At 46.9% G+C, this 24,923-nt stretch overlaps 2 protein-coding genes across 2 annotated transcripts; one reads left to right on the forward strand and one right to left on the reverse strand.

The window, feature by feature from the left end:
- The first annotated feature begins 84 nt into the window (after nucleotides 1–84).
- On the forward strand, nucleotides 85–18,205 carry LOC135805876 (aldo-keto reductase family 1 member A1-like). Its single transcript, XM_065319996.1, has 9 exons — nucleotides 85–255; nucleotides 4,687–4,739; nucleotides 6,828–7,010; nucleotides 7,511–7,598; nucleotides 8,908–9,012; nucleotides 16,134–16,251; nucleotides 16,445–16,501; nucleotides 16,751–16,887; nucleotides 17,687–18,205. The coding sequence occupies exons 1-9, from the start codon at nucleotides 241–243 to the stop codon at nucleotides 17,906–17,908; spliced, it is 978 nt and encodes a 325-aa protein (XP_065176068.1). The 5' UTR covers nucleotides 85–240; the 3' UTR covers nucleotides 17,909–18,205.
- An 841-nt stretch (nucleotides 18,206–19,046) lies between these two features.
- On the reverse strand, nucleotides 19,047–24,895 carry LOC135805877 (uncharacterized). The gene is made up of 5 exons (XM_065319997.1): nucleotides 24,489–24,895; nucleotides 22,826–23,578; nucleotides 21,853–22,362; nucleotides 21,201–21,320; nucleotides 19,047–20,570 (listed from the first exon to the last, which is right to left on the reverse strand). Exons 1-5 carry the CDS (start codon nucleotides 24,744–24,746, stop codon nucleotides 19,512–19,514), a joined length of 2,700 nt encoding a protein of 899 aa, XP_065176069.1. The 5' UTR covers nucleotides 24,747–24,895; the 3' UTR covers nucleotides 19,047–19,511.
- Between the last annotated feature and the right edge of the window lie 28 nt (nucleotides 24,896–24,923).

The following is a 24,923-nucleotide window of genomic DNA, read 5'->3' on the forward strand; positions in this document are numbered from 1 at the left end:
CGTGTCCTCTCCCGGGCTTTTACGACTCCCTGATTTGTACCACATCCACACCCGGTATACCCGGGGGTACCCGTAGTCCCGTACCCGGATTCGAGGTAGGGTTGTTTTTTTTAATTCTTGTAAATGTAATCCGTGTCCCTGATGATCTACAAAGTCATTGTAGATCCTGAAGAGTCGTGACTACATTTTTGATTCACTGCTGGTAGGGGAGTCGAGAATCGATCATAGCCAAAGACGAAGATGACTTCATTGCAGGTCAGTGCCAAAACTCAAGAGTTTGTTTTGTAACGTGTCTGCAGGTACATGTACAAGGTAATCGTTGGGAGAATAATTATGGAAATAAGAAGATTTAATACGAACGCACTCATCAGCAGTCACATGGCAACAGTTGAGATTTAAAAGACATTCACCAGCAAATTCATCAATTTTTTAAATTATCATCACAGCTAGCTGGTGCCAAAAATATCCCGACATATCACTAGTGCCGTAAAATCCCACCAGGGCGCCCCTATCTCCGCCCCCCCCCCCCCTTCGAGTAGGTCCAGGTGGGGAGGGGCGGATGGGCGAGTCCTATTTGCCGCATTCAGTACTCAGTACTTGAAAAGTACTCACCCTACGAAAACTGTTTGTGCATCTCGTACACCGACCAAAGGTCAATTGCAGGGAGTCGTACAGACCCATCAAAAACTCAGGGTTTGTGCGATCCCTGGTCAAGAGGGTGGGCATCGTTTCGTACATTTCCAACCGGGTCGAGCACACGTCTGCAGTACAGTACGGCATCACAGAGTCATACGAGGATACATGTACAATTAATCACTTCCCTGACCAGAAGTCAGGGAGGGGCGCATGGGAGAGACGGGGTGCTCTGGCGGGATTTTACGGTACATGTACCAGGGTTCTAGCTTCTAGCCATGAAAAAATGTAGGAGGGGGGAGGGAGGCAAGGGAAACAAATAGTTCGCCCATCTTTTCCATATTCCACTATTGCCTTTTACCAACAACAAGTATTCAATGTACGGGTGCACAGAGCACCCTAAAACGATCAATTATTTGTGGCTGCATTTTCACTGTGTGAACTGAAAACACAGAAAAATCGAAAAATGTGTATGGTGGTGCGATATCAGAGTAGGGGGTGGTGGGCATGGTTTCCATAACAACTTTTCCAAAACCGTGGTTTCACCCGAGTGCGTGGGTGTGTGTGCATGATATGGTGCAGTGGTATGTGCAGTCGATTTCCAATCGGGAAGTTGCGGGTTCGATTCCCGACGATTGTGGTCACACACGTCTTTCTTCTCTTTCTGAGTCTCCTCCAGACTTTCTTTCGTTCTCCTGGGTGGTTATAGGCCATTCACGTGATGTGCAAACTCACTTTTTTTAATCGTACCGTTTCCAAGGATGTTTACTTGTACCGTATATTCTCTATTATAAGCGCAGGTCTCCATTACTAGCACAGTCTCTAATACTAGCACACTGTGAGCACCTTTCGAGACATTATAAGCACGGTCTCTATTATTAGCACAGTCTTGGTGGAAATCAATGCGGCATGCATGATATCTAGCATGTATTTCTTCTTGCCCTGTATGGATGTATTGGTTGAAACAATATAAGCACGGTCTCCAATATAAGCGCAGTCTCCAATTTAAGCACGGGGTAGAGGGGTGTTGAAAAAATATAAGCACGGCGCTTATAATAGAGAATATACAGGTATACGATAAACTTGAACACACGTGTGCAACTGATTTTTGAACTTGGCCAGGGCCCTTGTGCTCACGATTGTACTTTGCACGCAAGCAGAAGTGTCGGTTGTTGAAACTGTGCACTACAAATGTAGCGTGTCAACTATTATTTCAAAAGGGAAATTTCAAAATGAAAAACTTCCGGCATTTTCAGGAGGTCACTATGGATACATTGACGCGTGCAAAGTTTGGCCAGTACCCTGTGAACTAGGTCACGGCTTGCAAGTGACTTCATGGTCAGACGCGTGCATGTGTTTGCATGTCCTGTGAATGGCCTATTCCCAACAACCAGTGCATGCCGGAGTATGTGGCGTGATGTGTGTGCGGGAGAAAGATAGAAAACGACCAAAAAGTAGGAATTCACTTGCCAGAAAAAACCCATAAGATTTGAGATAGCTATGCTGTGTAGACCAGGCTGAATAGTGGCGGTCAATGCTTCAGCCTTGCAAGCTGTTGAATGGTACAATCCCAGCACAAGTTACTATGGCTTCTGCTGTAGCATCGCTATCATCGCCTCCGGCGTTGGGCGTCAAACGGTGTGTGTGTGTGTGTGTGTGTGTGTGTGTGTGTGCATGGGTATTGTGACGATTTACTGGTATCAGACTATCGAGCATGAACAGAGCAAGCAAAGTTGTTGATTCTACGTTGTGTTTATGAACTTCATTACTGTAAAGCGTGAAATTTTCGCGGCGTTTTGAGTTCGCGTTTTCAGAATCCGGACAGGTTTGCGAGGTTTTAATTTTGCGATTGCAGAATGTGCTACTATATAGTACTGTGGCATTCTTGCTAAACCTTTCATGGATCTCCTTTTCGCGCTGTCTAAATTTCGCGATTTCCACGTGGTCGCGAATTTCGCAGAAATTAGACCATCGCAATAATTTCACGGTTTACAGTATGTATTTGCCGAAATCCAAGAGAAAGAAAATACAGCAACTGTATTCCAACAACGATGGGGAGAGAACCCCTTCTTTTTGAAGGAAAAAACATCAAAAGGAACCAGAAAGCCAGAAAAAGGATACTGGGGAAATTCAAGTGCAACATAACCGCACAATGTATGTAGTACAGTGCAGGAGAGCCCTGCGCGAGTACGCAGGATCGGAAGAAACATTCGAACTGACGGAACACGTGTAGCACTACACCGTACACGTGTACCGCGTGGAAACAAACAGAATAAAGAAAGTACAAAAATGTAATGAGTTATGACTACCTTTCCACCACAGTAACTAGATAGTGAATCCAAGATTTATTCTTATCCACAGTAACTAGATCATATACAGTCAGCTGTGCGGACTTGACTGTCAGTGTCGCTAATGCAGACCTTCATTCACAATGCGACCGAGTCGACAAATCACGAGCCAATTTGTCAACTTTAACGTTTGGGTTTGCCCAACGTCAAAACACAGGACTCCACACGCGAACTCCACTCAACAGCTCCAGACAACACAGGTTATGGATGGAACGATATAATACATGTAGATCGTGTTATCCATTTACGGGTAAGTGGAACGGGACCACAAAGTCAACCTTGATGATACGAACACTATCCAGTCGTGGGACGGCGTTACGACTAGGTTGACCACTTTGCGATACAGTTGCATGTTGTTGTGGAAGAGGCAAGTAGTCTTGGCGCCATAGCTGCCAAACTGGGTGAGAGTATGCTGTTGCTCTTGCCATCTCTTCTTCAGTTTCTCTGATGGTTTCTCTGGTGCTGCCAAGTACTCACCGTCATCATTGTTGTCCTCCAAACTTGGAAGCGCCATGTCCATCTGCTTACCTTGCGTCAGGAAGTGTGCTGGAGTGAGCACCGTGACATCAGTGTCACTGTTCTCACTCGGGACATGCGTAAGCGGCCAGCTGTTCAGTACTGCCTCCACTTTGATGATGAGGGTAACCATTTCCCCAAACGGTAGCTTCTTCTGGCCACTGGACTTTCGCAACGTTCTCCCCGTCAGACCGATCAAATGTTCATAGATGCACCTTGCCACGGTGCTAGCTTGGTTATGAACTTCCACCTAATGTTCTTGAGTGAGATAAATTTCTGTACGGCCGGATCAGACGGAATGATTGAGATGAATTTCTGTACGGCCGGATCAGACAGAACCTCCTGCCAGGTGTCAGTCAGTGTTGTAGCCGCCAGTTTGAATTGGGTTGCATTGTCGGAGTAGAGCATACCTGGCATACCACGCTGTGACACGAAGCGTACTGTACGCAGTACAGTGCAGGAGAACCCAGAGCATGGGTGCACAGGATCCGAAGAAACTACAGCAGAACACGGGACGCTTGACTACACGGCATTGCTGTGCTTTGCGATAAAACATGCCAAGGATTATGCGAGGTCAACGCGTAACTTGTGCCAGAATGCCGATGGTAGGTGATTATGCCCGAAAATTGCGAGCCAGCGTTATCGCGTAATCGGCAGGGGTATAGCAGTAACAGTACAACATAGCAATGAAATGTTAACCATTGGTAGATACACCAGGGGTATGTCAGAATGGCGGGTGTTGGGAGAACGTTGCACTGAAGTACAGTCTATTTGGCCAGCCTTGCGTATACACTCACACCTCGTTGATCCAGGCGGTCCGAGACCGGGCACTGCCCGTAACTTTGAAATGTCCGTAACTCCGGATCACATGCATTTTGTTGGAGAAAGCCATAGATATTATTACTTCACTATTTCCACGAAAAGTGACTAAAGAGTAGTAAAATGTCCACTGAAACCTGCCCAGGGGGTGCCTGGTAGACCGAAGTGCCCGGTAGACCGAAGTGCCCGTAACAGTTCAGGGTCCGGGTAACCAAGGTATGAGTGTACCGTTACTTGCATGACAAAATGACGTTGACTATTGTGCCTTCCCGTGCTACTGACTGTGTCGGGTGATAATGCAGTGAATCTGTTAACGTGCAACATGCTCTCTGTGTGTATTTTGTTTTACGTAATCGCATTGTGGCTACAGGTTGAAAATGTCCAGTTGAACACCGGTGCGAAAATGCCACTTCTCGGACTCGGGTTAGCAGTTACTGTCTGTTGTGTGTTTAGAAATACAAAGTAGAGACTTTTTGTTTGACGGTGTTCCTTGATTTCCTATTTGTGGTTGTGGTAGTGATACGTATGTGCTGTAGAACTTGGAGTCACAGCAGATGCTAAAGCCTTGCTTCGTTTTCCATGTGTCCTTTGCCACGGTGCAAGTGGCATATGGCATATAGCCGTTAGGAAATGAACCTATTGCTTTGTATTTACTTTGTCCGTAAGACTGAAGCGGCACGCATGGAGGAGTCCATGGCATGTCTCATTGTTCAGCGGGGACATTTTCGCTCCACCCTCCTGGTCATTCGGTGAAAATCTGAGGACAACGGTTAGCAGGCCTGGGCAAAAATGAGTGGCTCTTAGTGCTAGGCAATCTCTTCTTATCCACGATAATTCTGTCGGAACAAGGCTATGCGCTGTCTTTGCGGAAGGTTTTTAAGTTATGAGCTTTCATTGTGGAACCGAGCTTCTGTACATCGCTGTTCTACAAGCGCTGTGAAGTTCTATTCTGGGACTTGATGTTCGAGGTTGCCGATAAACAGAACGCTGTCTTTCTTGGCGTCTTCGGCGCAACTAGCTGCCAATACCCTCCTTCGCTTTCATCCATGTTGGGTTTGGAGGATGGTCAAGCCGTTTAGGGCTGGGTACGGGCGTTGGCGGAGGTTTGATGCACGAGTGCCTGTACAGTACCATGTCTGCCAGATAGTTCAGCTTTCTTTCTCCTTTTCAACTTGGCCTTGGATTCCACCATTGCCGAAATTGGGCAACTTTGTGTATCACTAGTATTTGGAGGGTTTCATATGGGGCACCACCTGCAGCTCTTGATCAGCTCTGGAGAGTTCACCAATATTTAGATGAAACCCTCCCAATACTAGCAAGAGTACATAACCCCTCAGAGTGTGCAACTCCCTCAGAGTGTGCAACTCCCACATACCCTGCTGTCCCGACAGAATTTCAAGTTGACGTCATTATTTATGACGCAATGCTCCTTGCACCAGTGATTTACAACATGTGTACGGGTGTCAACGCATCACACGTTTTTCTTTGCAATAATTTGTACAGGATCGACCGGCTTCGGTCAACCACAGGTTCCGGATTCGTCTGATAATCCGTGTACAGTGCAGTGCGCATTGCATCATCAAAATGACGTCAACTTGAAATTCTGTCGGGACAGCACCCATAGTGGAGTTGCACACTCTGGGGGGGGGGGGGGGGGGGTTATGTACTCTTGATACTAGCAAGAGTACATAACCCCCAGGAGTGTGCAACTCCAGCTATGGGGTCTGCGACGGCAGAACTTCACATCACGTGATGAACTCGTACACATTATTTGCACTCTGTGCATGATTGATACAGGGTTGTACGAAACCCAGCTTTGGGTACAACTCTCTTGTGATCACTTTGCACTGTTTGCCAGTGTAACCTTTTGAACCATGTCACGTGATGTGAAGTTCTGCCGTCGCAGCACTGCATAGAGGCCGGTCTCGAGGCAGGGCACCATTGTTTTTGATCCAAGAGTACCCGCGACTCCCCGGGTTCCCCTCAGATGTGTACAGTATTATGACGCAAAGATCCGATTCCGCTCGACCAAGACCCTATGCAGAGCTGGATCAGGCGTTGCACACTCTGGGGGGTTATGTACTCTTGATACTAGTGATACACAAAGTTGCCCAATAAACTTTATTCAATTTTCAATTCTGAAAAGATGTACCGTAGTGACGCGCATATAAGCGCATGTGCCAATACCCGGGCATAAGCGCACCCTCACAAATAAGCGCATGGGCTTAGTGAACCTAAACGCAGTATGTGCATAATTATGCATGGTACCGGTACACTAGCAACTGAAGCGCATGCGCATATGCATATGCGCCTATGTGTGAGACAAAACGACCTGCAAAAAAATTGCAAAAAAACGCAAAAACTCACTCATAAGCGCATGTGCCTTGATGTGCGTCACTACGGTAGTAGTTCTTACCATAGCTATGACCTTTCCTCAAGTTTAAATATGTTTATATTTGTTTCTGTGCTTGGTTCAATTATGTTTACTGCTTTATTAATGCTGCTTGTCAGAACGTGGCTGTCCGAGAAAGGGAAAGTTGGCGAAGCTGTCCAGGAGGCACTGAAGATTGGCTATCGCCACATCGACTGTGCTCACATCTACGGCAACGAAGATGAGATTGGCGAGGCGCTGGCGGCCTCGTTCACTGGTGACGTGGCCAAGCGCTGCGACGTGTTCGTCACCTCCAAGCTATGGTCAGTGGCATGCAGGGCCAGGTAGTACTGTGCTGAACACACAACGGGGGAATCCCCATTGCCCTCTGCAGCTGTTTCATGATGTCAGGCAGTGACAAGCATGGTGCACGTCTTGCAGTTTTATGATGACTAGTGCTGTGCATAATTACATTGGTACAACGGGATATTTTTTTACGGTACATGTATCCCACCGTGATGCAAAAAACCTCTCTCCCGCCTTAGGCTACTATTATAGTTATATGAGACACACTGTAGACTTCAGATACATGTAAAGTCAGTTCAAGATACAATGAATGAGTTACTGTTGTTGGGAGCAAGAACTGGCATAGTACTGTATTTCCGCTGTAGATGTGCGCGCTGCACTTTTATTTCGGAAATTAGGCTTGAAATCCTTTCTGCAGCTTACACCTTGGCAAAACTGATGATAGTCATGGTTGCTGTCATCTTTTTTCCCGAAAGCGTTATTTGTACTTGTATTTGGTTGATGCCTAATAATTTAGGTCGACTGACTTTGCACCAGGTGACGTAGAACCAGCTTGCCGCCTAACACTCAAGAACCTACAGCTGAATTATGTGGACTTGTACTTGGTAAGAACTTAATAAAAGAAGCATGTTGCAGCACAGTGCTGGTGCTTGCCAGTGTAGTTATTCTCTACCTGTTCATGTGTACGCATGCTGGCATGTCAGTGTGGTCATTTTGCTTGTGCGCGCACTTGTGTGTGTGTGTGTCTGTGACTCTGTGTGTTTCTGTGACTCTGTGTGTGTGTGTGTGTGTGTGCGTGTGTGTGTGCGTGTGTGTGTGTGTGTGTGTGTGTGTGTGTGTGTGTGTGTGTGTTCTCTGCTCTGGTGGAGGACGGTTGTACTTTTTTGGGCTCTTGTTTCTGGCCTCCGTCCGTGCTTGTCCTCGCCGTTATGGACGGTCTGGGGTGTCCCCAGCCGTCCAGGCCAACAGTGCCTGACGTGGGGTCTTCAACGACAGGAGACTTGGTCGGATAGTTACGATGCCGACACTCTCCTCGTCGCCCGCACCTCGGAGTCCTTTGTGAGGCTTTGCAAGCCCGCGAGTGGAGCAAACTACCACACGAAGACGACGACTTGGAACGACTCTGAGCATTGGCTCATGGAATGTTCGCCCTGTTGTGGAGAGTGATGGACCAGTTCAAGCGGCAGCTGTGAGAGGAATCGTTTCCGATGATAAAGCAGATCCATAGCTGCCAGAGATGGCTCTCTCGAACATGGTCTCTGAGTCCCGGACCTATTACCTCTCTCTCAGCGGACTGCCGTCACTCGTCGTTCCATATTGTTGGCCCCGCAAGGGGACACGTGACCGTAATGGCAGTGTTTACCATGACCATGATGTGTGTGTGTGTGTGTGTGTGTGTGTGTGTGTGTGTGTGTGTGTGCGCGCGCATGTGTGTGTCATATGGTGCATTGGTATGTGCAGCGATTTTCAATCGAGAGGTTGCGTGTTCGATTCCCGTTGATTATGGTCATACACGTCTTTCTTCTCTTTCTCAGATTCCTCCTCACTTTTCTTTCATTCTCCTGGGTGGTTACCAACAGCCACTGCATGCTGGAGTATGTGGTGTGATGTATGTGCGGGGAAAAAAATGAAAACACCACAAATAGGGATTCACTGGCCAGAAAAAGTCACTTCAAATAGCTGTATGATATAGACCAGGTTGAATAGTGGCGGTCAATTCTTCAGCCTGGCAAGCTATTGAATGGTGCAATCCCAGCACAAGTTGCTATGGCTTCTGCTGTAGCATTGCTATCATCGCCTCCGGCGATGGGCGCCAAAAGGTGTGTTTGTGTGTGTGTGTGTGTGTGTGTGTGTGTGTGTGTGTGTGTGTGTGTGTGTGTGTGTGTGTGTTTGCATGCGTGCGTGTGTGCTCAGTTGCACTGGCCGGTACGCTGCCGACATGGATGTCCACCTCCAGGACAGTTGGCAGATGACGACATCATCGGATATTCACCTGAGCTGATCGCTGAGACTTGGAAGGTTAGTGCATAGTTCTGCTTCTCTGTTTCTGCAGTACAACATATCCTGGGGATGGAGTGGCATGCAGTACAACATATCCTGGGGATGGAGTGGCATGCAGTACAACCAAGAGTACATAATGTTGTACTACATGTTGTACTGCATGCCACTTCATGCCCAGGATATGTTGTACTGCATGCCACTTCATGCCCAGGATATGTTGTACCAAGAGTACATAACCCCCCAGAGTGTGCAACTCCCACATACCCTGCTGTCCCGACAGAATTTCAAGTTGACGTCATTATTTATGACGCAATGCTCCTTGCACCAGTGACTTACAACATGTGTACGGGTGTCAACGCATCACACGTTTTTCTTTGCAATAATTTGTACAGGATCAATTGGCTTCGGTCAACCACAGGTTCCGGATTCGTCTGATAATCCGTGTACAGTGCAGTGCGCATTGCATCATCAAAATGACGTCAACTTGAAATTCTGTCGGGACAGCACCCATAGTGGAGTTGCACACTCTGGGGGGTTATGTACTCTTGGTACAACATATCCTGGGCATGAAGTGGCATGCAGTACAACATATCCTGGGGATGAAGTGGCATGCATTATCCCATGGTACGGTACTATAGACCAGCGACAAAATGCACTACACAGAACCGTGAGAGGGTGGGAGCATGCCAATGCAGAGTGCACCGTTGGTACAGTGAAAGTGAACGGAGAGAACTTACCTCCGCGACTACGTCCAAAACCAGATTCCACACAAACAAACACCGAACTGCAATCACTATTCAACTCAACACTACGACACAAAGGAGACTTCGAAGTGCATCTGTTCTCATTCACTCTTTGTAAACTCGAAAACTACACAAAGTATCACCATCCGAGTGAAAATTACTAATTGCAAGGAGAGATACCGTAACAACACGAAAAGCACAAGACGTGAAAGCGAGAGGAAAAATCTTGTACAGAATATTCAACACGGTGTGAAAGAAGGAGAGCTCAGCAATCCATGTGTGATGTAGATAAGATATGGATGCAAGATGCGACCCGCAGTGATTATCATGACATTGTATCCAGTACGATTACCACAAGAACAATCTAAAACGTAGATGCTGCTACAAATCCAGTATGCCTATAATATAACAAGATCAACGTTCTTCTGATTGCATAGTGGCCGATGGTGATACAACCAAGAGTCTTGATACAACGAAATGCACTTTACTCACTGGTGCCAATGTCCGACGATATGTACAATGTGGTTACTGCTGCACGGACAGTGTTCAGCAAGGATCCCAAACCGTTGAAAGTTCCACGCCGATCCAATGACAAGGAAGTCAGCACCAGCATCCATAATGACGTTGTATCTCGCCGTGACTTAAAGTATGGCCCTTACTTTGAACCAAATGACTATGTATCATAACAGTTAACAGTGCAATCTTCGTCAATTCTCTAGTCCAACTACTAAAATGCAACTTGTCTCCCGAGCTCCATCGCTCTCAAACCTTGACTGGATTGAAAAGAAAGGCAGCATCTTGTTTTTGGTATAGCTGTACCTTGGTAATTGTATTCAGAACGCAGTTGCGTCGATCCCCAAAATGCGTAGATGTACCTGGGATAAGTAGGATATTGACCCGCGTACTCGGGTGTTACCGTACCCTCATATCATCCCTCCTGCTACGCAGTCTGGATGATATTCGGGAGGTAACACCCTCGTACTTGGGTAATATCAAGAGTGCATAACCCCCCAGAGTGTGCAACGCCTGATCCAGCTCTGCATAGGGTCTTGGTCAAGCGGAATCGGATCTTTGCGTCATAATACCGTACACATCTGAGGGGAGCCCGGGGAGTCGCGGGTGCTCTTGGATCAAAAACAATGGTACCCTGCCTCGAGACCGGCCTTGCGCTGGTGTGGAGTGTACGCATGACATCAGAAGATCCGATTCCGCTCGACCAAGACCCTATGCAGAGCTGGATCGGCGTTGCACACTCTGGGGGGTTATGTACTCTTGATAATAGGGAGGTTTAGTCCCACGTAATCCGTGGGTACTTTACGTGTGTGTACCACGTGATACTCAGTGACCCACGTACAGACGTTTTCTGATTCACGACATACCGTGTATGGAGGCTCACCCACGTTCCGCCAAAACGTGGGTGAAAATCAGAATGGAGCGCATTGTGCGAGCTGTGAGGGTGCTCAGCTGAAGAAGTTTCCGAAGCACGAAATCAAAATATTGGATGAGCTTCTTAGGCCCGGGTAGCTTCGTCTTTGACCAGGTTTGGGCCTTTCGCTTTATGCTTTTGTTTGTTCCGTGTGACTAAACACAACATTGCAACGTGGGTGCCCTTCATCCACTTTACGTGGATCACCCACGTACGCGTTTCCGTTACGTGGGAACTAAACCTCCCTAATATCCTTTAAATTATACTTATAAAAACCTCCATTGATTGTCGTGTAGGGTTAGAAGTTTCTATACTTCATACACACCTGTATAAAAAACCTGGTGGCTATAAAGAACCTGTATAAAAAACCTGCCGGCTATAAAAAACCTGTATAAAAAACCTGTATAAAAAACCTCTTTTTAGGGGTAGATGAGAACAAGAGATAAGAGTATTCAAGAAAACAGTACAAACAGATGCAGAGCAAGATCAGAAGAGCACAAATTGAACTGGAAAGGTTAAATAGTCCACTCAAGAATGGTAAGATGAGAGACACATACATATGATCAAAAGGAGAGAATTGAGCTACTCACTCCTCGTCTTCCTTCTTGGGCCTCTTCGCGGCCTCCTTTTTTCTTGTCCTTGAGGACGGCATCGAGGAGCTTGTTGGCCTTGACAAACACGCCACGCTTCAAATCGAAGCCCCGGTCACGGTCATTGACTTCTCTCTGCAAGGCTCCTCTTGCAGCTATTAGACTGGCCCGTTTATATTCCTTCTTGTCATGAGTTCTCACGGAGCAGTAAAACCTTTCGAGGATTTCCGCCAGTACCTTGTCTTCGACAGTAGCAAAATCACAAGACAAGCTCTCCTGCATCAAAAAATCGCTGAACACCTTCAACCAAAACTTCGTTGCAACTTTGGTTGACTTAGGAACTGCTGATTCCAAAAGTTTCTTGCTTTCTTCTTCAGAAACGGACGCAAAACGTCCAGTAGACGTTGAAGAAGCCATTACACTCGTAAACCAAAATAAACAACACGAGGAGAAAGTTGAAACACGAGGAGTAAGTTCGAGCATGCGCCAAAATAGGTACGAAAATCCAAAATGAAAATCGGTTTTTATAAGTATAATTTAAATAAAATACATACTTCGTCCTCGTGTTTACTCGAATTATAAAAAACCTCCACAAAACCCTCGGCTTCGCCTCGGGTTTTGTGTCGGTTTTTTATTTCTCGTAAACACCTCGGACTCAGTATGTATTTTATAAATACGTACAACATATCCTGGGGATGGAGTGGCATGCAGTACAACATATCCTGGGGATGAAGTGGCATGCAGTACAACCAAGAGTACATAACCCCCCAGAGTGTGCAACTCCCACATACTGTAAATCATATTATTTTAACGACCCGCAAAGTTAACGATTTTCTGATTTTTAAAGGTTAACGGTTTGAAAAGTTAACGATTTTCTCAGACAGATTCAATAATACTAGGACTGCTCGTCAAGGACATTCATTCATGATTGTTGTCCATCACATGCACAGTATACCTCGATGTCAGGAGAATAAAGAAAATGAAATTTATCCAGTGTAAGAGCGCAAAAATTCAAATTTTTCGATCTCCCGCCGCTTCGGCAAAATTCATCTGAGAGACTTCGAAGTTGTTCGAGCCGACTGCTGAGCGTCTCTGCTATCATCTAGATCTTTCAATTGTTGAATTCCGTTGAGAATTGACCGAGTTACGATCCGTTGAACACGCGCTGCATGCCATAATGTGAAATGATCGATTTCAAGCGTGCGAGGCCCAAATCATACGACTTTTGCTAACGAATTTTAAAATAACGACAAATCTTTGCTCGTTAACTCGTTAGATTTACTTGTTCGTTACATATTCATGATTTACAGTACCCTGCTGTCCCGACAGAATTTCAAGTTGACGTCATTATTTATGACACAATGCTCCTTGCACCAGTGATTTACAACATGTGTACGGGTGTCAACGCATCACACGTTTTTCTTTGCAATAATTTGTACAGGATCAATTGGCTTCGGTCAACCACAGGTTCCGGATTCGTCTGATAATCCTTGTACAGTGCAGTGCGCATTGCATCATCAAAATGACGTCAACTTGAAATTCTGTCGGGACAGCACCCATAGTGGAGTTGCACACTCTGGGGGGTTATGTACTCTTGGTACAACATTTCCTGGTGATGAAGTGGCATGCAGTACAACATATCCTGGGCATGAAGTGGCATGCAGTACAACATATCCTGGGGATGAAGTGGCATGCAGTACAACATATCCTGGGGATGGAGTGGCATGCAGTACAACATATCCTGGGGATGAAGTGGCATGCAGTACAACATATCCTGGGGATGGAGTGGCATGCAGTACAACATATCCTGGGGATGAAGTGGCATGCAGTACAACATATCCTGGGGATGAAGTGGCATGCAGTACAACATATCCTGGGGATGGAGTGGCATGCAAAGAATACATGTACCGTAAAGTACCGCCAGAGCGCCCCGTCTCGCCAGAGCGCCCCACCTTGATTTTACAGCCAGAGAAAGGAAAATCGTATGGCAGAGTGCAACGAAGTTTGTACGATGTAAGAAGCTTAGTGTTAAAGGTCACACTTGGCAGGTTTTTGTGTGGAGCTTGTGTCCGCTCGAAGGTACGGATTGACTGCCACACGTGCTATATGTGTACAAGGTTCATGTCGTATGACCTACAGACAGCAGACCACCTCCACAATACGACCACGAAAGGATGAGATGGTGGGGCGCTCTGGCGGTACTTTACGGTACTAGTACTTTCACCGAATACCGAATACATGTACAGTGGAGATTGGATATAACGACAAATCGAGTTTAGGCCCTCTTCAGACTAGGTACAAAGCAGCCTATAAATCACATTTACATAGAAGTTTCCAAGACAACAACAAGAATCTGGCGGGAAGCCTAAAAAGCTGCCCAATCCTTTCAGGCAGGGTGCCAACCCTTGTACAAGGCAACTTTCCTGCATTTATCGTACTTTCACCAGGCAGTTGTACGAACTTTGTACCCGGGTACGACTGTCCGCTGCTTTCACACATCCCAGGCCCCTTGCGCAATTTCGTAGGGTCAAAGGTTGCCTGTATATTGCATGTAGAATGTGTAGTCTGAATGCAGGCATGGAAAAATGTTGCCTTTTGGGTTTTATGTGATTTTGTACTGGATTTTCTATGTACGTAGTCTGATGAGGGCCTAAGCGACAAATTTATGTTGCCCGAGTCGTTTAGCAAGTCCTTTCTGTACATTATAGATCGGGTATAACGACCTCGAAAATAACGACAGATCGAATTTACTCACACTTTTTTGATGCCCGAAAACCTGAAAATGCGTATAATATAACGACTTTCCTCTTTTACCAGGCGGGTTGGCATGCATGGGACATGTGTGTGTGCCATGCCCGGACCTCTGGGTCACTCCACGCGTGCTGGTAGCCGCAGTGCAGCGCGCGGTGTAGTGGCTATATGCATGGCTTTTGGCTTGAACTATGCATGCAAGACACATGCGCATGCGCATCTGAAATCCATATGCATTATAATTATGCACATGCATATCTGGAATACATTTCTGTCATTTTGATATACATATTGCATTCTAAATGTGAAGATCGGATTTAGTGACAGATCGAAGATAGCGACATGTTTTTCTCCCGAAGGAGTGTCGTTATATCCAATCTCCACTGTAGTACCTTTCTGCTTGAAACCATTCAGGCCTTTTCCCACCACTTACTGGCTTGGCTTAGGGTGCTAACTAAGGACTTGGTTAGTAGATTGAAGATCATACCAGGTATTATTTGTTCTGCAGTCATGTACATGTAAAGTGTTTTCGTGGTATTATTTGTTCTGCAGTCATGTACATGTATAGTGTTTTCGTGGTATTAGGCTTCTAACCAGGTTACTAATAGTAGGTGTGTGTGGGGGGGGGGGGGGGCAGGGGGGACTGTTACCCTACAACCCATTTTCCATTTTCCGAAATTGTCCTGCCATGCGAAATGCAATATATGGGGGCGAACACCCGACTTTCCTCCAAACAAGTACCCTCTGTAGGAAGTTCAGTTCCGGCCCATGTCAGGCCAAAAATGCAGTCACAACTCACCTGTAGATTTTAAATGGGGCCCGGATGACAGCTCTTTGGCCTGACTTCGAGCCCGCTTTTATCTGATCCCATGGCCAGTACTCCCTTGTCGATGCTATTTTTAGGTAGCTGAGGTCATTACCTTTCCATTGATGCCACACATGCCTTGCTTGAACAAAAATGACTGCCGCGCTTTGCGCGGAGGCAAAGCGAAGCACTGATCTCGACCAGATGCATACTCGGCCCCGGGATGAACACCTGATTTTCGTGTTTAGCAGCCTCGAATTAATCGAAAACAAGAGGGTTCTAGAACATTTAGGCTCGTGCTTTTTCGCGGTAGAAGGGAAATGATCACAGAAACCAGCTCACGCGATTTCCTGGTGGTGGACGAAAAAAATCGAGTGAACATATTGTAGAAGTGGTGAAGGTGAAAACGTGTGAGTTGTGCAAGTAGGCGCGCACACCATGCATGCGCACATCCTGTATCAGCATGCACTTCAGTTCGCACCTGCATGTACGCACGAGATAGTGCAGTGCGGCCGGCGAGACGTCTGGCAGGACGGCAAGTGAGGCTACCACTGAGGCCACACGTTGCTCAGCACCGGTGGTATTCACGGTAGTTGCTGGTACGGACAGCGGTGTAGTCCTCGGTCAACTAAGTACGCCTCTCTGTTCAGCTAAAGTTGGGGTACCACCAGCAAGGTGTCTTGTCTATAAAACTGCTTAAAAAAGTTGAATTTGAAATTTCTTCTATTTTGATCAGACAAGATATCCTCTCTCTACATGTGCTCTGGATTGGTTATGTTAATGTTGCATTTCCTGATTGGGTTTTGTTGGTCTGTCTTGTACAGGAGATGGAGAAGCTGCAGGCGGCGGGGCTAGTCAAGGCTATTGGCGTGTCTAACTTCACCATTCAGCAGCTGACGGCACTGCTGGAGACTGCCGACACAGTACCTGCGGTCAACCAAGGTATGAAGAGAACAGCCAGACTTTGAAAACTGGTATAGCGGTGTGTGGACGCAATCTAGCTTGGACACACTTGTTATTGTAAGTACATGACGTATTCTGTGTTAGTCGCGTAGGAAAGAAACGGTGCTGCGTGTGGTGACTTCATGTTGATGTCGTGCTCTGCTGTTTTCTTTCTATTTCCTTGCCCGGGCAGTGGAGAGCCATCCGCACTTCCAACAGAATGCCCTGAAGGAATTCTGCTCGTCGAAAGGTGCGTTGATGTTTGCAAAGTGATCACTTTCTGTACTGTTTTTTTAGGAGTTTTTACTCCCACTGTGTGCCACGTGTGCTTTGCGTGTGTGTGTGTGTGTGTGTGTGTGTGTGTGTGTGTGTGTGTGTGTGTGTGTGTGTGTGTGTGTGTGTGTGTGTCCCAACTGAATGAATATTGTAGAGTGTGATGTGTCATGCACAGTTTTCAAGTATATTTCTCATGGACTGGATATGTTTTTGTCGACCCTAGGCATCGTGTTTGAGGCATACTCACCACTGGGTGCTCCATCGCGTCCACCGCGTGCTAAGAAGGAAGGCTCGGCCGTGCTGCTGGAGGATGAGGTGCTAACGTCGCTCAGCGAGAAGTACGGCTGCTCGCCAGCTCAGGTAGGAGAAACAACCGATATCGCGCTAGCAGCTCTAGGCAATCTCTCTGCGTCGCACGTCCTCCTTTGCAGGCATCTTGCACACCACACACACCACACACACCACACTTACGTCTTCCCAGCATCTGACACTTGACTGTGTCATTGTCATTTGGTGTGCACCTGACACCGATTCCAGTACAGTGAAAGTGCCAGTCTAATCCGAGCAGCAGCAGCAGCAGCAGCAGCAGCTTGGGACAGAGCACTGTCTGTAACTAGGAATTGCCCCTAACTCACAACATGCATGCTTACTGCATGCAAGTAAACTTTTTTTTAAAGCCGATCAATAGTTTTTGGGCCGTTTTTCATTGAAACGCAATTTTTGTGACTCTAGATGGGTGAGAAAGGTGCCCGGTTTATGGATTTGCCCGGATTAGGGGCATCCACTTTAGGGGAGTTTGTACTCGTACCCGCTTCATGGGCAAGAAGTGTATGGAGTTTTTTCCTACATCTCCGTATTAAAATAATGTTGCAAACACGTCTTCGACCTTTGGGTGTTCTTAGGCTCGGATGTTCAGCCGAGAAAAAGCTGTTCTTGTACCACTCAGATCTTACAAATGGTAGAGCTTGGGTTCAGTGAAATCGGAAAACTTCATTTAACGAAAATCACTAAAATTTAGTGATGAGTAAAACTAGTACCCCGGTTTTGCAATGCTTGTAGTGGATATCGTGCATGGAAGAAACACCTGAGGGTAGTAAGTACATGTTGTCTTACAGGCTGTATGTGCTACTTCCATCCTGCTCTGCTGCTTTATCACCAGGTTTCTTTGGCATGGGCATACTCGAAGAAAATTGTTACCATTCCCAAGACGGTGACGCCGGCGCGGCTCAAGCAAAACCTGGAGAGTGTCACCGTCAAGCTGGACGATGAGGACATCAAGAAGATCGACGGCATCGATAAGGATATCCGCCTGCTTTATGGTGGGTGGGCGCACAAGAAAGGGCAGACGGCGCACGACTTCTGGGGTGGTTCTGGCGTGTAGACTCACTGTCGTGATCTCGTTAAGCTCATGGGCTTGTGTTCTAGTGCCGTTGCGAATTTCCCAGTTCTCATTCAACTTGTGAACCCGCAGACTTTGCCTTTGCGACTCCGATTTATCCCGAGTGTGCTGGACACACCGCTCTTTATGTGCCTTTCTACTTCTTTTTTCTACTACTTCAAAGTACTTGGATTATTTTTGATTTTTTTAGTCCCTTTTTGCATACATGTAGAAAGGATGGATGTATGCTAGTCTCTTTAGTTTTTATTCTTCTGAAAACAAAAAGAAATAGTTGCCTTTCTCGTCCAGTCTCAGTTCGCCATGGATGTAGCAGTAGCGCAAGCAAATTGTCCGCAACGGTCCTAATAATGGGTACTTATGCCATGTTAACGTAGTGTTAGGTACCTCCTCCCGTGCATTCTAAACTTCTAAAGCCATTTTCCAAGCTGGCCTGCATGCACCCTTGTACTCACCTTTTGTCTCCTTTTGTCACCTTTTTTTCCATTGGCCTGGGTAGCTACTTGGGTGCCCATATTTGCCATAACTACAGGCCCTTTATCTTACATTCTCCCTGACTCGATCTCTCTCTCTCTCTCTCTCTCTCTCTCTCTCTCTCTCTCTCTCTCTCTCTCTCTCTCTCTCTCTCTCTCTCTCTTCCATAATGTAGTGGTTTCATTCGTCTTTGTCTCCGTCTCTCCATCACCCCTAATAAATGTCGTTCCAACTACCTGGTCCCGTTGTCCGTTGTGTCTGGGAGGAGCACCCTTTCTGTATCTCAACAATGGCGCCCGACTTTCGCTGAACCCGTAATAAATATCATTCCACCCACCTGTTCCCGTTGTCCACTAACACGGCCGCATATGTGTAGGATGGCCGGTGCATGTCACTCATGATTATTATGTGCATGCTGAACCTAGGTCGAAATCTTTAGGAGGGGGGGGGGGTACACATGTCCTCTGTGCCTCATGCGGGCTACGCGCCTGCACGCACACACACACATACACACACACACACACACACACACACACACACACACACACACACACACACACACACACACACACAAACACATAATTATGTGACATTGTGTGTGTGCGGGCGCACGGGCACACGTGTGCGCGCGTGCGCGAGAGAGAGAAAATAAAAGAGAGCACGTCGAAGAAAAGTCAGGCTAGAGATTGAGAAATTGACCATTCACATAAGAATCCGGCAAGTTGGATTCTGACGACGAGATTTCTGTATTGAACAACGCATGCACTGCAGCAGATGTTGCTGTGGACATAATTGTGCGCAATGCGAATGCGACCACTCTGCACGCATGGAAAGATGTGCAAGTACCTGCACATGTAGCATAACATCCAGGTACCAAAGAGTCGTTCTAATATGCAGCTCAGACCAACTAAAGTTACACTATTATAAGCTTTCAAAGGGAACTTGACAAATCGCTCTGTCCACCAGGCGCTACAGTGTGAAGCAAAATGTTCCTTAGATAGAACCCACAAACTTCGAACGCCAGTGATGACACGAAAATGGAATGCCAGTGGTGGAAATAAAGAAGAATATCAGAGGATAAGCACTTCTTGAGAGGCACATCATCAATGAAGTCCTATAGAAACCCATGGGACTCTTCATGGCGTCTCTTCATTTCCGGTAGGTTGAACAGCACATGTTCATGGCCAGTGATTTCCAAGTCTGTTGTCAGCTCCTCAACCTGGATATTGTAGCGACCAGGTCGGATAGCCTCCACACCATACTCATCCACAAGAGCTAGTTCTTGAGGACCTACCGTCAAATGAACAGTGGCTGTTTCACCAGCTGCAAGATGGACACGGCCAAAGTCAAATAACTCCTTCAATGGTGCATCCGGCTGTTCTTGCGCCGTGATGAATCCAAGTACAGACACGTCACTGTCCATCTTGCCAGTGTTGGTCACATCCACTGTGTATTCAATGCTGTCTTCTTGACGACCAACTGCAGCTGCATTAAAGCTACGGTGTGACGACAGGAGTGGTGTGCTCCAATTGTAGCTGAATGTAGTGTAGGATAAACCATCTCCAAACGTCCAGAGTGGTTTTCCAGTGTAGTAGCGATATGTACAGCCTGACTCATTACGCAAGTCCATGTTGAAGAAGCTTCTTTTGGTGAAGTCAGCCGGGTAGATTGTGTAGGGCAGTCTCCCTGATGGGCTGACTTTGCCGAAGAGAACATTGGCAACAGCATCTCCGCCCATTTCACCAGGGTAGAATGCTTCAACAATGGCTGGAACGTTGGACTGGATCCACTCGATAGCAAGCTGGCCGCCATTCATCAGAACAACAATTGTATTCTTCTGGGCAGCCTGGACGAGCTCTACCAGTTCTTGCTGCACACCTGGCAGCTCAATAGAGTTACGATCACGGCCTTCACTCTCCTGCCCGCCATTGATGCCAATGAACACGATGGCGACATCGCTGGCCTTTGCAGCAGCTACGGCATCGGCGATGCCTTTCGTGTTCGAAGAGGCAATGTCACATCCCTGGGCGTACTTGACCTTGCTTTCGCCCAGCATTGCCGTAATGGCCTGCAGCGGAGAGTGGCTATTCACCACTGTGTTGGTACCATGATAGTTGCTAAGCATGTCTTGCGTAGAGTTGGCATGTGGACCCAGCAATGCCACCATGGCTTCCTATGGCAACAGATATGGGAAAATAGAATATGATTGGCACAGGTTCCAAGATCACATTTTATTCTTTTTTCCTAATTATTTTGCAATGATTACAGCTCACAAGACAAAAACCTGCATAACGGGAGCACAGTGTAGTCACTTTTATGTGGTTGTAAAGGCAATACCTGTTTATAAAATAATACCTGCGGGGTGCATGCAATGCAGCTATAGCTAGGTTTTCGATGAGGCATCAACATACAAGAGCCATCATCAGCATTGATCATCATCAAACAGTGCTGTGCTGTTCCCCAACCGACTCTTCTGGCAATCGTGCACCCTCCAAGACTCTCAAACCAGTGCAATTGGGCAAAACTGAGCCAAACAAGGGAAGACTGCGGTAAATGTCACGGATTCTTGGCTTGCAGGTGTCTGGGCGTCGTGAAATGCTTGATAACGACTACTCACAGCAGTTGGAATAATAGCCGCAGTTTTCTTAGTTGAGGCTGCAGCCACTTTCAAACATCATTACATGCGTACTGACTTGGAGTGACTAAGTACCAGATTCATACCACTACAAGCTGAACACCTAACTAGGGAAGCGGACATGGCTGATTGCCGATCTCGGAGCTCTACAAATGAGCATTCTAGTACCTTTGTTGGGTCAAGTGGCAGTATTCCACCCTTGTTCTGCAGCAAGACAATCATTTGCTCAGCAGCCGATAGGGCCAGTTGGCGATGATCAGCTGTATCGACATTCGCCGGTCCCAGGGTCTAGCACAAGAATACAGGGCAGAATTGGAGAATACCGCAATGATGGTGAGACCAGTTCACTTATATTACAATCATGCATGTACTTCACTGCATATAAGTACCGTGATTATACGTATGCTTGGATGAGACAATTGTAGTGAACAGTGCACGAAAATGGTTCCCACAGCTCCTTGTGCATGTTCCGCAAATGATTCAATGATGACCTGGACACCATTGAAGTTAACACGATCTCTTCAAGCATATGGCCAATAGATACCCCGCACATGAGTAGAGCAGCAGCACCTATACATACAGCCAGCTCAGCCAGTGTTCATAGTCCTAGCATTGCTCTCCTGTACATACAGCCAGCTCACCTAGTGTTCATAGTCCTAGCATTGCTCGCATGTACATACAGCCAGCTCACCCAGTGTCCTAGCATTGCTCGCAGCTTTGGTGCATGGTGCCATGCATCAGAGCGCATCTCACTTGTTCACCCTGGCCTGTACTATTCAGTCCATGATGCAGTGTTTGCATTGCTGAAGGCAGAACTAACCTTGTAGTATTGCTTGTCCGCAGGGTCCAGCAAACCCAGCCAGAACATGTGCTTCAAAATTCTTCTCACAGCAACATTGAGATCACCCTCGGACAAAGATCCTCCATTGACGGCGTCCTCCATGTGGCTGCCATAGAACCCACCACAGTTCAAGTCGCAGCCACCGAGCAAGCCAGCTTTGCACGTGTCACCCGGCGTAGATGTGTACTTGTGCTTGGCAATGATGTCATTGATAGCGCCGCAGTCGCTCACGATGAACCCGTCGAATCCCCACTCGTCGCGCACGATAGTGTTTTGAAACAGAGAGTTGGCACAGCTCGGCACTCCGTTGACGGCGTTGTATGAGCACATGATTGACTGGGCGTGAGCACGCTGTACACATGATCTGAATGGCACCCAGTAGTACTCGACGAGATCACGGTCGCTGACGATGGCATTGAAATGGTGACGATCAACACCACCCCAGTTCTCCAGGTCGTATGCACTGAAGTGCTTACATGTTGAAACTACCTGCACAGCCGGGTCAGAACACCAGAACCGACAAACTTTTAAATTGGGACACAGCACACTACAATACGCTTTAACAAATTAATAGTTCATCATATCAGGTGATGTGATGATCGTGCCTTCATCATCACTGCGGCCTCATTACTAAACGGTGGGTCTTACCTATAGTATACACTGGGATAAGATGTACACTTGCCCAGTGCATATATCATGCAGAGTGCGGATGTATTACTCCATAGGAGTTTGGATAAGAAGTACCCCGGATACAAAGTGCACTTTCCTGTTCCCCATGGATGTCTTGTCTTATCAGAATTCCACCGCATCTATCATTATAATTCACTATAGTCAGAGCAGGACAAATATGCCATTCTCCTGTCGTTGCTCAACACTAGTACAATGTATCTGGGATGTTCTCTATGTTTGAGTCACATCTGGTTCTAACACGATCACCAGTACCTCCTCTTACTTTCAAGTACTTAGGATCCACACCTTCTTGCAGACCTCTGGAGTAATGAGCCACATACTCGGCTGTCAAGAAAGGATCCTCGCCAGGAACTTCTTGACCTCTACCCCAGCGTGGATCTCGAAACAGGTTGATATCAGGCGCCCAGAACGCCAAGCCCGTGACACCTTGGTTGTTGAGGGCACGCGCTTCAGTGGAAATGGTGCTGCTAACGTGAGACCAGAGAGAACGATTGAAGGATGCCCCGAGAGCCAAGCCATGTGGAAATGATGTTGGACAGCCGGTGCTATCGGATCCTGACGCAGCACCACAGCCACTCAGAACACCATGCAAGCATTCGGAAAACTGTAGCTTTGGTACGCCAAGTCGTGGTATGCCGGGATTGCGGTTTTGGATGAGCTGTGCCTTCTCATGGAGCTGCATACGGCTCAGCAGATCATCTACTCGATCGTCCACAGCGACTGATCTATTGCAAAATGGGTAGGAGTTGAATGGTGCTGTAGAGCAATTGACCACAGTCCCGGCATCCAAACACAGGGCAGGATTCTGCACGTACCGGAACAGGCCGCTGGTTTCATTGTAGATGAACTGTTCGTTTGCAGCATTGGTGCATGGCCACACATAGATGTTGCTGCCCGATGTGTTGCCAAAGTCTTGTGCGTCCACACAATGTCCATTCATAAGGCTAACAATGGTGTTGTGAGTGGTGTCGTATTTGAACTGCTGATTCCATGGTGTAGTGGTAGGGTGAAAAACCTACGTTGTAAGGCAGACGACCACACATACAACGTAACAGTTACGAACATACCCGTCATACACACAGACAGACACACAGACAGACACACAGACAGACATACAGACAGACATACATACAGACAGACACACAGACACACAGACAGACACACAGACATACATACAGACAGACATGCAGACAGACATACAGACAGACACACAGGCAGACATACAGACAGACAGACACAGACAGACACACAGACAGACACACAGACAGACAGACAGACATACAGACAGACATACCTACATGCATACCTACATGCATGCCCAGAACAACAAGGCATAAGGCTAGTATTAGTAGTTGGCTGCAACTCTGACTTTCACGCCATGCAACCATCAGACAACAAGAATATGCTGTTGGCCATATCTGTATTTATACCAGGAGAAATGTGTGTGATTTTTGTGGTGTGATGCTATTCTTTGCATACATACATGCACACAGACAGATCGCCGGAGAGACAGACACTGGACCATGGCACTGTACTATTGGACCATGGCACTGTATTATTAATTTTTGTCGGTGCATGTATTGCTGGATGCACATGTACATGTACATGTGCATCCCTCCCCATAACATTGAGATTGAGACCAAACAGGCAGTAGATGCCTTCATACATGCCGACGACCATTCATAAGTTAATTACAAGCTTAGTTATACACCAGTACTACTGTCTATAGTGCACGGCATGGACAAGATTTTAGAATGGAGCATTGGAGGATCACGGCTCATATGCATGGCACAGGATCCCGGACCAAAGCCAAAGGCCTCAAGGCCCGATATCCCTATTTAAAAGCTACATTCATTCCCAGCGCAACATTGATGTCGAATGCGTGATACATGTATTTGTGACGGAAACGATCAAAGATTGCGTACCTGCAAGTTGGCTCCGCTATCGTTGCTGTATTGCAGAATATCCAGCACCATTCCATCGGCTTTTAGGGCAATGACGTTGTTAGGGTAGCCACCCGTCTTGATCACCCACTCCTGCCGCTCACCGCCCATGCACTCCCAAAGCTGCACGTTGGTCGAATCAGGAATGTCGTCTCTAAGCCGCTGTCCCGCTGCTTTCTCTACCGCAATGCCGAGGGCCACTGTCACGGTGAGCCAAAACAGCGTTCTTTCCCACGACATTTTCTCTGTTGTCTTCAGAGCACGTCCTTCAAAGACGAATAGTGAATGTAGCAACTGATTACTTGCTTCTATGCCTTCAAATTATTTTCATCCAAATCTTCAATCTAGACGTCCCATCCACACATGACTCCCTTATCAATACAATAACGTTGTGCCAAAGCAAGTCCGCAGAGCGAC

The sequence above is a fragment of the Sycon ciliatum genome, chromosome 1 (assembly GCF_964019385.1).
Source record: "Sycon ciliatum chromosome 1, ocSycCili1.1, whole genome shotgun sequence".
Taxonomy (NCBI): domain Eukaryota; kingdom Metazoa; phylum Porifera; class Calcarea; order Leucosolenida; family Sycettidae; genus Sycon; species Sycon ciliatum.

Bases quoted from the DNA above. Each gene is read 5' to 3' on its own strand.
- LOC135805876 (XM_065319996.1), top strand. The intron at 7,599-8,907 runs GTAAGAACTTAA...GTGTGTGCTCAG, and splicing joins ATTATGTGGACTTGTACTTG to TTGCACTGGCCGGTACGCTG. The intron at 16,888-17,686 runs GTAGGAGAAACA...CTTTATCACCAG, and splicing joins ACGGCTGCTCGCCAGCTCAG to GTTTCTTTGGCATGGGCATA.
- LOC135805877 (XM_065319997.1), bottom strand. From the start codon at position 24,746: ATGTCGTGGGAAAGAACGCTGTTTTGGCTCACCGTGACAGTGGCCCTC. The intron at 23,579-24,488 runs GTACGCAATCTT...CTTACAACGTAG, and splicing joins ATAGCGGAGCCAACTTGCAG to GTTTTTCACCCTACCACTAC. The intron at 22,363-22,825 runs GTAAGAGGAGGT...CCGGCTGTGCAG, and splicing joins TGGATCCTAAGTACTTGAAA to GTAGTTTCAACATGTAAGCA.